The following is a 12,622-nucleotide window of genomic DNA, read 5'->3' as shown; positions in this document are numbered from 1 at the left end:
AGATAGTGCCAATTACAATGCCCCCCTGTAGATAGCGCCAGCTACAATGCCCTCTGTAGAAAATGCCCCCTTTAGATAGTGCCAATTAAAATTCCCTCTGTAGATAATGCACCTTGTAGATAGCGTCAGTTACAATGACCTCTGTAGATAATGCCCCCTGTAGATAGTGCCAATTACAATGCCCTCTGTAGATAATGCCCCCTGTAGATAGCGCCAGTTACAATGCTCTCTGTAGACAATGCCCCTTGTAGATATTGACCCCAATGCTGCCCAGAAAAAAAAACATTCTCATCTGTACCCATTCCCGTGCCATCCTCCAACAATGCAGGACTGGTCAGAGACCAGATGGCATCATCCAGAGTAACGGCGAAGTCGGTGTGATGACGTCATCGCGCCGGCTGTGTCATTAGTAAAGCGCCGAATGGGACGAAGGGAACGGATAGTTCCCTGTCGCGCCAGAACTAGAGTAAGCAATTGTATCCACATCCTAAGGACACAGATACAATTGGGTGAGAGGACCCGCTTCACCCCGCTTCTCTGAACCGGCTGTAATTTTGACAGCCAGTACGGGAGAACCGGGGCAAACTGGGCCCCCTTCCAGCCTCGTGCCCCGGGCACATGCCCAGATTGCCCTCATTATAATCCACCCCTGAGCTCGACCTCCTTGAGGGTAGGAATAAACACAGCGTATTCAGGGCGGATACACTGCGTCAAGCTGCGCAGCGTATCCGCCCTGAGCATCGCAGGGAATGCAGTCCAAAAACCAGCACCACACTGTGGTGCATTTTTTCGGGCGTAAATTCTACTGTGTAAATTATCGCATATACTTACCCCTCCCTCCTCTAACATCCGCTGTGATTGGCTGCAGCAGTTACATGGGATGCAACGTCATCCAGGGAGGCTGGACTGGAGAAGAAGCAGGAAACTCTGGGTAAGTATAACTTTATTTTTGTCTTTTCTTACTTGCGACGGAATCGCTTTGTTGCGGGTTTAAGCACCCCATTGAATGTAATGGGAAAACCTGCAACAAAAGAGCTGCGATTCTGCAGCATTAATTGACTTACTGCTGTTCAAGTGTTTTTTTCAGCTGCATTTTTCCACAGTGTGGGGATAAGATTTGTTGTAATCTCACCCACACTGCTGCTACTGTAATACGCTGCGGATTTTCCGCAATTAATTTGTTGCGGAAAATCCACAGTGTTTACGCTGTGTGTGTTCGTACCCTGAAAGACTTAATTTTCTATGCATAAGAGGTTATTTTTCTATTGAATTGAAAAGTTCCCATTTATATATAAACAGCCACAATAAATATATATACAGACAGCCCCCGGTGACCAGCTGCTATGACAGAGGGGGAGCTGCAGGCTCTCCACCCTGTTTAATAGAACGTAGCAGGGGATGGAACAACCTCCTTTAAAGTAAAAGCCATTATAGAACTGGGAAAAACCTTCAAGAGGCCTGTTCTTGCAACCAATGGGACAATTTGAAGACACCGTTTATTCTATATAATAATTTTAAATATATCCATTATGTAGCTAATATTACTTATATTTAAAAAATGTTAAAAAAAATTCTGCTTTATTTACAGATGTGTTCTGCAAAGACTACTATAACTGGTGTCATTTGGTACCGCAACATGGAGTATGTGGTCACAAATTTTATGGCAAGCAATGCTGCAGATCTTGTTCTAAGTCAAATTTATAAGATATAAAGACTGTAAAGAATACTGGACAGAGCCCAGATGTGTCACTTATCAAAGGTGCTGTCTACCAGTGCTGTCAGCATTGTGCCTAAATCCTCAGACGTCTGATAGATTATATTGTGAAGAATTTTCTACCAATAAAGTATTGGGGTGAGCGGAATACAGTATATTTACAACATACAATACTGTACAAGCGCTTCCAATATCTGCACATCATTTGCTTCTAAAAGACTGAGTAATTGATCATTTCATGCTGGATAGCACATGGAAACCTGTAATTTCAGCAGGGAGAGCTGCGTGAAAGTGGTAAGAACAAATTTTATGGCTCATCTTACTTCAATTGTATTGTACGGAGGTTGTGGCTGACGAGAACATTTGTGTTGTACCAGTCAGTGTTCCCTCCCAAGCTGTCATTACGGAGCACTTCCGACAGCTGGATTCAAATGCTTCTAAGAAAATGTCAGCCCTGCTGGTTTTATTACCTGCTGTAAAACCGAATCATACTGTAAAACTGACTGCATTCAATACTTACAGACATCCTTCTACTGTAAAACTGAACTGGGAAGATTTTATATCCACCATTCAGGCTTAGTCAGTTTGTTCTATTGGTGCTAGAATAGACTGGCAAAGTCTTCTGCATTATAATATTTTTTAAAGTGCTTGTTTTTCTGCTTTACCATAATTCAAAATTAAACTCCTCAGTTCCTTACAAATAAGAAAATGTAACTTGTCGCTGTAAAGGTACTACATCAATTCATTATAACACAGCTTAATAATAATCTTTTACACTAAATATCAGTATTTATGATCAAATCAAAATGTGCACATGGCAATGCTGAAAAAGATTGCATTACAGTTTTGGTGCTACAGTCCTTACTAATCTGTAATGTACTGGAGAGGATTGCAATAAATTTATCATGGTTGTGAATACCCCTGCAAGGGTTACATTGTGTAACGTTTATTGCTAAATATTTATGAACTTGTTTTTTTTAAATAAACTTTTTTATGAAAATATCTGGACATTGTTTTATTTTTTATTAGAATTGATTAGAAACCACAGAAGTTGAAAAATGGTGGTAAATTAGTAGTGCATACTGCCTACCTGGCCAATCAGATTACTGGTGCCTTTATCTAAAAGGAATGTTGGCACCATGCGGTATACCCCAATATGGCAGTGAAGGGGCACAGTGCTCTACAGACCCAGATATAGTAATTGTGCAACCAAAATGCTTACACTCTATCACCAAATGTTTTCCTCCATTTATAGGAAATTTTGTGTGATGACTTACAAAGGGCACAGGGCAGTGTGCCGCGTGGCAAAATCACACACATCTTACAGCGAATTGCCGCAAATTTGTGATGCGTTTATCAGGCCACACGGTATTACAGGTGAAACACAACTGTATTGCAAAACCGCTACTATTCGTGCAGCACACACACACACGAGGCATGTATACATATATATACACACACGAGGCATGTATACATATACACACACAAGGCATGTATACATATACACACACAAGGCATGTATACATACACACACAGGAGGCATGTATACATATGCACACACACGAGGCATTCATACATACAGTGAAGGAAATAAGTATTTGATCCCTTGCTGATTTTGTAAGTTTGCCCACTGTCAAAGTCATGAACAGTCTAGAATTTTTAGGCTAGGTTAATTTTACCAGTGGGAGATAGATTATATATAAAAATAAAAAAAAACAGAAAATCACATAGTCAAAATTATATATATTTATTTGCATTGTGCACAGAGAAATAAGTATTTGATCCATTTGGCAAACAAGACTTAATACTTGGTGGCAAAACCCTTGTTGGCAAGCACAGCAGTCAGACATTTTTTTGTAGTTGATTATGAGGTTTGCACACATGTTAGAATTTTGGCCCACTCCTCTTTGCAGATCATCTGTAAATCATTAAGATTTCGAGGCTGTCGCTTGGCAACTCGGATCTTCAGCTCCCTCCATACGTTTTCGATGGGATTAAGGTCTGGATACTGGCTAGGCCACTCCATGACCTTAATGTGCTTCTTTTTGAGCCACTCCTTTGTTGCCTTGGCTGTATGTTTCGGGTCATTGTCGTGCTGGAAGACCCAGCCACGAGCCATTTTTAATGTCCTGGTGGAGGGAAGGAGGTTGCCACTCAGGATTTGACGGTACATGGCTCCATCCATTCTCCCATTGATGCGGTGAAGTAGTCCTGTGCCCTTAGCATAGAAACACCCCCAAAACATAATGTTTCCACCTCCATGCTTGACAGTGGGGATGGTGTTCTTTGGGTCATAGGCAGCATTTCTCTTCCTCCAAACACGGCGAGTTGAGTTAATGCCAAAGAGCTCAATTTTAGTCTCATCTGACCACAGCACCTTCTCCCAATCACTCTCAGAATCATCCAGATGTTCATTTGCAAACTTCAGACGGGCCTGTACATGTGCCTTCTTGAGCAGGGGGACATTGCGGGCACTGCAGGATTTTAATCCATTACGGCGTAATGTGTTACCAATGGTTTTCTTGGTGACTGTGGTCCCAGCTGCCTTGAGATCATTAACAAGTTCCCCCCGTGTAGTTTTCGGCTGAGCTCTCACCTTCCTCAGGATCAAGGATACCCCACGAGGTGAGATTTTGCATGGAGCCACAGATCGATGTCGATTGACAGTCATTTTGTAGGTCTTCCATTTTCTTACTATTGCACCAACAGTTGTGTCCTTCTCACCCAGCGTCTTACTTATGGTTTTGTAGCCCATTCCAGCCTTGTGCAGGTCTATGATCTTGTCCCTGACATCCTTAGAAAGCTCTTTGGTCTTGCCCATGTTGTAGAGGTTAGAGTCAGACTGATTAATTGAGTCTGTGGACAGGAGTCTTTTATACAGGTGACCATTTAAGACAGCTGTCTTTAATGCAGGCACCAAGTTGATTTGGAGCGTGTAACTGGTCTGGAGGAGGCTGAACTCTTAATGGTTGGTAGGGGATCAAATACTTATTTCTCTGTGCACAATGCAAATAAATATATATAATTTTGACTATGTGATTTTCTTTTCTTTTTTTTTTATATATATAATCTATCTCTCACTCGTAAAATTAACCTAGCCTAAAAATTCTAGACTGTTCATGACTTTGACAGTGGGCAAACTTACAAAATCAGCAAGGGATCAAATACTTATTTCCTTCACTGTATATACACACACACACGAGGCATGTTTACATATACACACACACACACACACACGAGGCATGTATACACACACACACATGGCATTTATAAATATACACACACGAGGCATTTATACATATACAGACACACACACACGAGGCATGTATACATATACACACACAGGAGGCATGTATACATATATACACACACACGAGGCATGTATACATATATACACACACACGAGGCATTCATACATATGTATATACATACACACGCGCGCGCGCACGCACACACACCATACAGATAATGTAGATGTTACCTGCAGTCCTATGTAACACCACAAATTACACACACACACACACACACACACACACAGAAAACTATACACATACACGGAGACATATATACACATCTAGATACACACATGAGATAGTGGGGCCCAGGGCTGGTTCCCTAGTGGTGGCATGTTCCGGTTTCAACTGTTTTTGCATCTTTAGTAACCCTGGCCATGAACGGCTCAGTGCAGACAGGCACGATGCAATGACGTCATCGCGCCTATCTGTGCTGAGCTACACACTGCACAGACCAGAGGAACAAAGGGATCTCCTCATAGTGGGAACGGGGTTAGGTGAGTATTTTTTTTTATTACGCACTATGAGGGCATCATGGCAATTGTGGGGGCATTACAGTATATTGGATGTGGAGGATTTATACTGGCTGCGGGGAGCACCTGTGTTCGGTCATTCTGCTTGCAGTGTGGGGGCAGCTGTGGGGGCATTATGATGGCTAAGGGGGCATTATAAAGGCTGTGGGGGCATTGTACTGAATATTGGGGCATTATACTGTGTGGGGGGCAGCTATGGGGGCATTATAGTGTGTGTGGGGGAACTATATGGGCATTATACTCTGTGGGGCAGCTTTAGGGGCATTATTCTGTGGGGGGCAGCTATAAAGGCATTATAAAGTCATTATTCACCCTAAGGGTATGTTCACACGCCCTATTTACGGACGTAATTCTGGCGTTTTATGCCTCGAATTACGTCCGAAAATACGGCTCCAAACCGCCGGCAAACATCTGCCCATTGAAATCAATGGGGTTACGATGTTCTGTGCACACAGGCTTTTTTTTTACGCGCCACTGTCAAAAGACGGAGCGTAAAAATACGCCCACGTCAAAGAAGTGCATGTCACTTCTTCAGACGTAATTGGAGCCGTTTTTCATTGACTCCATTGAAAAACAGCTTCAATTACGTCCGTAATTGACGCCGCGAAAAACGCAAGTACGAGCAATTACGTCTGAAATTCATGAGCTGTTTTCGCCTGAAAACAGCTCCATAATTTCAGGCGTATTGGACGCTGCCGTGTGAACATAGCCTAAAGCCGTATTAACATGAACGTGTTGAATGTCCGTGTGACGGCCGTTGAAACAACGGCCGTCACATGGACCTATAAAATTCAATGTCTCTAGTCTATGGGGGAATGCGTGATATCGCATCCCGTAGCACAGAGCACGGATGCACCTCGGATGTGAAAAATTGACGTTTTTCACGTCCGAGATGCGCAATGCCCGTGTGAATCTAGCCTAATACATAGGAAAGCTATCTGTATAGTTAGTGCCAGGCAAGCAATTGGGTTTTGGACCTGATTTGCGCATGTTTATATGTAAAGTTATATTAAGAAAATACATCTGGTTGAGGCCATTAAATTAAATCTACAATCGTGGAGTGAATTATCTGACATCGTGCGCTCATCTAATCCCAGAGACAGCGGTAATGTTACAATATACACTATATGGACAAAAGTATTGGAAAACCAACACATTACACTAAGGCCGGATTCACATGAGCGTGTACATTTTGCGCGCGCAAAAAATGCTACGTTTTGCGCGCGTTGCAGTTCTGTGTGTCATCAGTGTATGGTGTGTGGCTGCGTGATTTTCACGCAAATGCCATCCTTATGACACGTGGTTTTGCTGTTTAGAAAAAAAAATGAAGGAAGTGCTTTTATTTTTTCCTTCATTTCTTTATCTACTGTTGCGCGAATCACGCACCCATTTTGACTTCAATGGGTGCGTGATGCACAAAAAACGGCCAAGAATAGGACATGTCGTGAGTTTTACGCAGCGGACATACGCTGCGTGAAATCACGGACTGTCTGAACGGCCCCATTGACTAACATAGGTTTTCACGGGCGTATCACGGACGTTAAATACGCTCATGTAAATAAGGCCTCAGGGTATGTTCACACAGAGTGTTTTTCAATGGAGTCAATAAAAAACGCCTCCAAAAATGTCCCAAGAAGTGTCCTGCACTTCTTTTGATAACCGGCCATTTTACGCGCCGTATTTTGACAGCGACGCGTAAAATAAAGGCTCGTGGGAACAGAACATCGTAAATCCCATTGAAAGCAATGAGCAGATGTTTGTAGGCGTATTAGTGGCGTTTTTTCAGGCGTAATTCGAGGCGTAAAAAGCCCGAATTACGTCTGAAACCACTGCGTGTGAACATACCCTTAACTGTGGCCTTTTTTTAAATCCCATTCTAAATCCATAGGCATTAACATTGATTTGGTCCCCCCTTTGCAACTAAAACAACTTCTACTCTTCTGGGAAGGCTTTATACAAGATTTTAGGGTCTGTCAGTTGGACTTTTTGCCCATTCATTCAGAAGAGCATTTGTGAGGTCATACACTGATATTGGAATAAGAGGCTGCCTCACAAATATCCATTCTAGTTCATCCCAAAGGATAGGATTGAGCTCATGGCTCTGTGCGGGCCGGTGAAGTTCTTCCACACCAAACTCCCCCAACCATGTCTTTATAAACCTTGCTTTGTGCACTGGGGCACAGTCATGCTGGAACAGAAAAGGTCTCTCCCTAAATTGTTCCCACAAAGTTGGCAGCATACAATTGTCCAAAATGTCTTAGCATGCTGAAGCATTAAGATTTCCCTTCACTGCAACTAAGGGACCTAGACCAAGCCCTGAAAGACAACCTCATAGCATTATCCCTCCTCCACCAAACTTTGCAGTTGGCACAATGTAGTCAGGCGGATAATGTTCTCCTGGCATTCGTCAAAACCAGATTTGTCTATCCGACTGCCAGATAGAGTTCAGTGGCGGCGTGTTTTACACCACTCAATCCGATGCTAGGCAATGTGATTGATGATGTAAGGCATGCATGCAGCTGCTCATCCATGGAAAGTTGCACGGTGCACAGTTTTTGTGCTAATGTGAATGTCAGAGGAGATTGGGAATTCTGCAGTCATTGAGTCAGCGGAGCGTTGGCGACTCTTATACATTATGCGCCTCAGCACTCGGCGACCCCACTCTGTAACTTTACATGATCTGCCATCTCGTGACCGAGTTGCTGTGGTTCCTACTTTGTAATAGTACCACTGACAGTACATCGTGGAATATCTAGGAGGGAAGAAATTTCACAAACTGACCATTGCACCGGTGGCATCCTATTACAGAACCACACTTAAATTCAGTGAGCTCTTTCACAAATGTTTGTAAAGGCAGACTGCATGGATGGGTGCTGGATTTTATACACCTGTGTCAATGGGACTGAATGAAACACCTGAATTCAATGATTAAGTGTGTCCCAATACTTTTGGCCATATAGTGTGTGTGTGTGTGTGTGTGTGTATGTGTGTGTGCATATATATATATATATATATATATATATATATATATTAAAAAAAAGCAAAGCAAAAGCAGCACCGTTCCTCCAGTGTAGGGTGCACAAGTTCCTGTTCAGACACACGACCAGTGTCCCAAATAAACAGCGAAATCCAATACACAGGACAGCACTCCAAGTTCAGTGAAAAAATCGGATCTCTTGGGGGTCCATATCTCGGATGGAGTGACTGCCCATATTTTCAGCTGTCCCCACAGCCAGGATATCGCCGCTGTACATCAGTATATAATCCATTTCATTCCTGCATGAACTTCATCTCTGCTGTAGCTGCATTTCAAAAAGCTGAAACTTTTATTTTATGGTACTCTGCTTTCCTGTCTTGCTATATAGTCTAATGTTATCTCAAAGTTTTGTCAAAGTGTTTGATCGTCGTTAAGTTTTATGATCATCCAGACCTGCTAGTTTGTTTGTTTATCTCTGCATAGCTTTTCACCTCATGTGTCTAGTTGATTTGATTAATAGCTGAACGAGCTTAATTAGGCCTAGATCTGAGCATCTACTCCCCTATAAATTTAGATGTAGCATATGGGGAAGGCACTCGTGCAGGGGGGCACGAAGGCAGAAGTCATCTCTGTCTAAGTGTCATACTGTCAAAGTGTCCTGGCAGTTATACATGGCAGTTGCACCGGGTCAGTGACAGGTAAGCTGCATTAACAAACCAGACAAACTAGCCCACGCTCTCAATATTAGATTTCTAACTATCTGTAAACAAACATGTTTGCCACCGCTCTCATCATTATAGCTGCTCTTGGTTTTCAATCCTATCGCCCATTTAAGACTTGCCCAAAAACAGTCCGCATCAGTCCTTCTCTCCTGGCCTCACCCATGTACAGCTCCCATTCACTATTCACTTTCCTCAGTCAACTTAACCCATCTCATCCCACTGCCCAACATAAAAAACACTCACATAAATCACAGAACCATCTGCTGTCTCTCTCCATTCTCCTGCTGCTAGCTGCAGGGGACATCTCTCCCAACCCTGGGCCTCCCTTTTCTTCTGCCAAGCTTAACCACTTACCTGCCACACATAGAAACCCTGCAAATCTTCTTGCCATTCCTTGTATGTCTTCTCCTGTCTCTTTTAACTGTGCTCTCTGGAACTCTCGGTCCGTGTGCAACAAACTCACCTTTATTCATGACTTATTCCTTTCTAACTCTCTCAACCTTCTGGCTCTTACAGAAACATGGCTACACCTGTCTGACACTGCTTCCCCTGCTGCTCTATCTTATGGTGGTCTCCAGTTCTCTCATGCCCCCAGAACTGAGAACAGGCAGGGTGGAGGAGTAGGTATACTTCTTTCCCCACACTGCACTTTCCAGGTCATTCCCCCGGTCCCCTCACTCACATTTCCCTCTTTTGAAGTCCACACCCTCAGACTCTTTCACCCTTTTCCCCTCCGAGTGGCAGTTGTCTACCGCCCACCGGGCTCACCCCGCCAATTCCTGGATCATTTTGCTGCCTGGCTTCCACAATTTCTATCCTCTGAAACACCCACTCTCATCATGGGTGACTTCAACATCCCCATTGATAACCCAATCTCCTCATCTGCCTCCCAGTTTCTATCTTTAACCTCGTCCCTCGGTCTGTCACAACTTACTAACTCTCCTACACATGAAGACGGACATTCACTTGACCTGGTCTTCTTCCGGCTCTGCTCAGTTTCTGACTTTATTAACTCTCCTCTCCCGCTTTCTGACCACAATCTTCTCTGCTTTACTATCAAATATTCTCTGCCTCCTCAGGTCATCCCTACGGATCAGACATACAGAAATCTACATGCCATTAACACTGTGAAACTCATAGACAGTATACAGTCCACATTGTCCCCTATCTCTTCCCTCTCCTGTCCCAATCTGGCTGCCAAACTTTATAATAACACTCTCAAAAATGCATTGGATGAAGCAGCCCCCACTACACTCCGAACCACCCGACAAAGACGACGACAACTCTGGCACACGCCTCAATCCCGCTTTCTTCAGCGGTGCTTGAGATGTGCCGAACGACTGTGGAGAAAATCGCATTTGGATGCAGATTTCCTCCATTACAAATTTATGCTCAAAACTTACAACTCTGCCCTTCACCGCGCCAAACAAGTCTACTTCACTTCTCTCATCTCCACACTATCTAATAATCCAAAACGCCTCTTTGATACTTTTCACTCCCTCCTTAGTCCTAAAGTGCAGACGCCAATCACAGATCTCAGTGCTGAAGACCTGGCCAATTATTTTAAAGTTAAAATTGACAACATCCGGCATGATATTATCTCCCAGTCCCCTAGTAACATCGATCCCCTTCCCCCCCCCCCCCGCACTCCCTCTTCTTCACTCTCTGCATTTGACCCAATAACTGAAGAAGAAGTCTCCAGGCTCCTCTCTTCTTCTCGTCCTACTACCTTCCCTAGTGATCCTGTCCCCTCACACCTCCTCCAGTCCCTCTCCCCAGCTGTCACTAGTCACCTCACTAAAATATTTAACCTCTCTCTTTCCTCTGGTATCTTTCCCTCCGCTTTTAAACATGCCATTATAAACCCATTATTGAAAAAACCAACACTTGACCCATCCAGCGCTGCCAACTACCGACCAGTCTCTAATCTGCCCTTCATCTCCAAACTCCTGGAACGCTTGGTCTACTCTCGCCTTATCCGCTATCTCTCTACTAACTCCATTCTTGACCCCTTACAATCTGGTTTCCGCACTCTACACTCCACAGAAACTGCCCTTACTAAAGTCTCAAATGATCTCTTGGCGGCTAAATCGGACGGTAAATCCTCTCTCCTGATTCTTTTGGATCTCTCTGCAGCCTTTGACACTGTAGACCACAAACTCCTACTTAACATGCTCCACTCTATTGGCCTCCAGGACGCGGCTCTCTCTTGGTTTTCCTCCTATCTCTCTGACCGCTCATTCAGTGTGTCATTTGCTGGTTCCACTTCTTCTCCTCTTCCCCTTGATATCGGGGTTCCTCAGGGATCAGTCCTAGGTCCACTCCTCTTTTCTCTCTACACAGCTCCTATTGGACAAACCATCAGCAGATTTGGCTTCCAGTATCATCTCTACGCTGAGGACACCCAATTATATACCTCTTCCCGTGACATCACCCCTGCTCTAATACAGAACACCAGTGATTGTCTGTCCGCTGTCTCTAACATCATGTCCTCTCTCTATCTGAAACTGAATCTTTCTAAAACTGAGCTCCTTGTGTTCCCACCATCTACTAACCTCCCTAAACCTGATGTCTCCATCTCTGTGTGTGGCACTATCATAACTCCTAAGCAGCACGCCCGCTGTCTCGGGGTTATTTTTGACTCAGATCTTTCCTTTACTCCTCACATACAATCACTTTCACGCTCCTGTCATTTTCACCTCAAAAACATCTCCAGAATCCGCTCTTTTCTTACGGAGGAAACTGTCAAAACTCTCATTGTTGCTCTGATTCACTCTCGTCTTGACTACTGTAACTCATTACTAGTCGGTCTTCCCCTCACTAAACTCTCCCCTCTCCAATCTATCCTCAATGCAGCAGCCAGGCTCATCTTTATGACCAACCGCTACACCAACGCCTCTACCCTGTGCGAGTCACTGCACTGGTTGCCCATCCCCTTCCGAATAAAATTCAAACTTATTACTCTCACCCACAAAGCTCTCCACAGTGCTGCACCTCCTTACATCTCCTCCCTCATCTCTGTCTACCACCCTACTCGGGCTCTACGTTCTGCCAACGACCTTAGATTAAAATCCTCCATAATCCGAACCTCCCACTACCGTCTCCAGGATTTCTCTCGTGCTGCACCCGTCCTCTGGAATGTGCTACCCCAGACAATCAGATTAATTCCCAATATCCACAGTTTTAAACGTGCCCTGAAAACACATCTATTTAGACAGGCCTATAACATTCCCTAATCTGACTCCTTTCCATGGCCCTCCATTTAGATTAGTCATCAGAATAAGATTCCCTCACACTCCTTCTCTTCATGTCCGTCATACACGGATACTGGCTGGTGACCGGCTCATGCAGCTTTATGTTACCACCGCATGTGTATAAAAATG

The 12,622-nt window shown here is 43.9% G+C and overlaps 1 protein-coding gene across 2 annotated transcripts in view; it reads left to right on the top strand.

Annotated features, from left to right (window-relative positions):
- Positions 1–2,672, top strand: part of ADAMTS16 (ADAM metallopeptidase with thrombospondin type 1 motif 16) — a 220,483-nt gene extending 217,811 nt beyond the window's left edge. For both annotated transcript variants that reach the window (XM_075828498.1, XM_075828499.1), the window contains one exon: positions 1,589–2,672. In XM_075828498.1, the coding sequence (XP_075684613.1) occupies positions 1,589–1,704 (116 nt within the window). In that variant the 3' untranslated portion in view covers positions 1,705–2,672. The remainder of the gene's footprint in view (positions 1–1,588) is intronic.
- The last annotated feature ends 9,950 nt before the right edge of the window (positions 2,673–12,622 follow it).

This window comes from Rhinoderma darwinii, chromosome 5 (genome assembly GCF_050947455.1).
Source record: "Rhinoderma darwinii isolate aRhiDar2 chromosome 5, aRhiDar2.hap1, whole genome shotgun sequence".
Classification (NCBI taxonomy): Eukaryota; Metazoa; Chordata; class Amphibia; order Anura; family Rhinodermatidae; genus Rhinoderma; species Rhinoderma darwinii.
The sequence above is the reverse complement of the archived record's forward strand: the minus strand, read 5'-3'. Positions and strand labels throughout refer to the sequence as shown.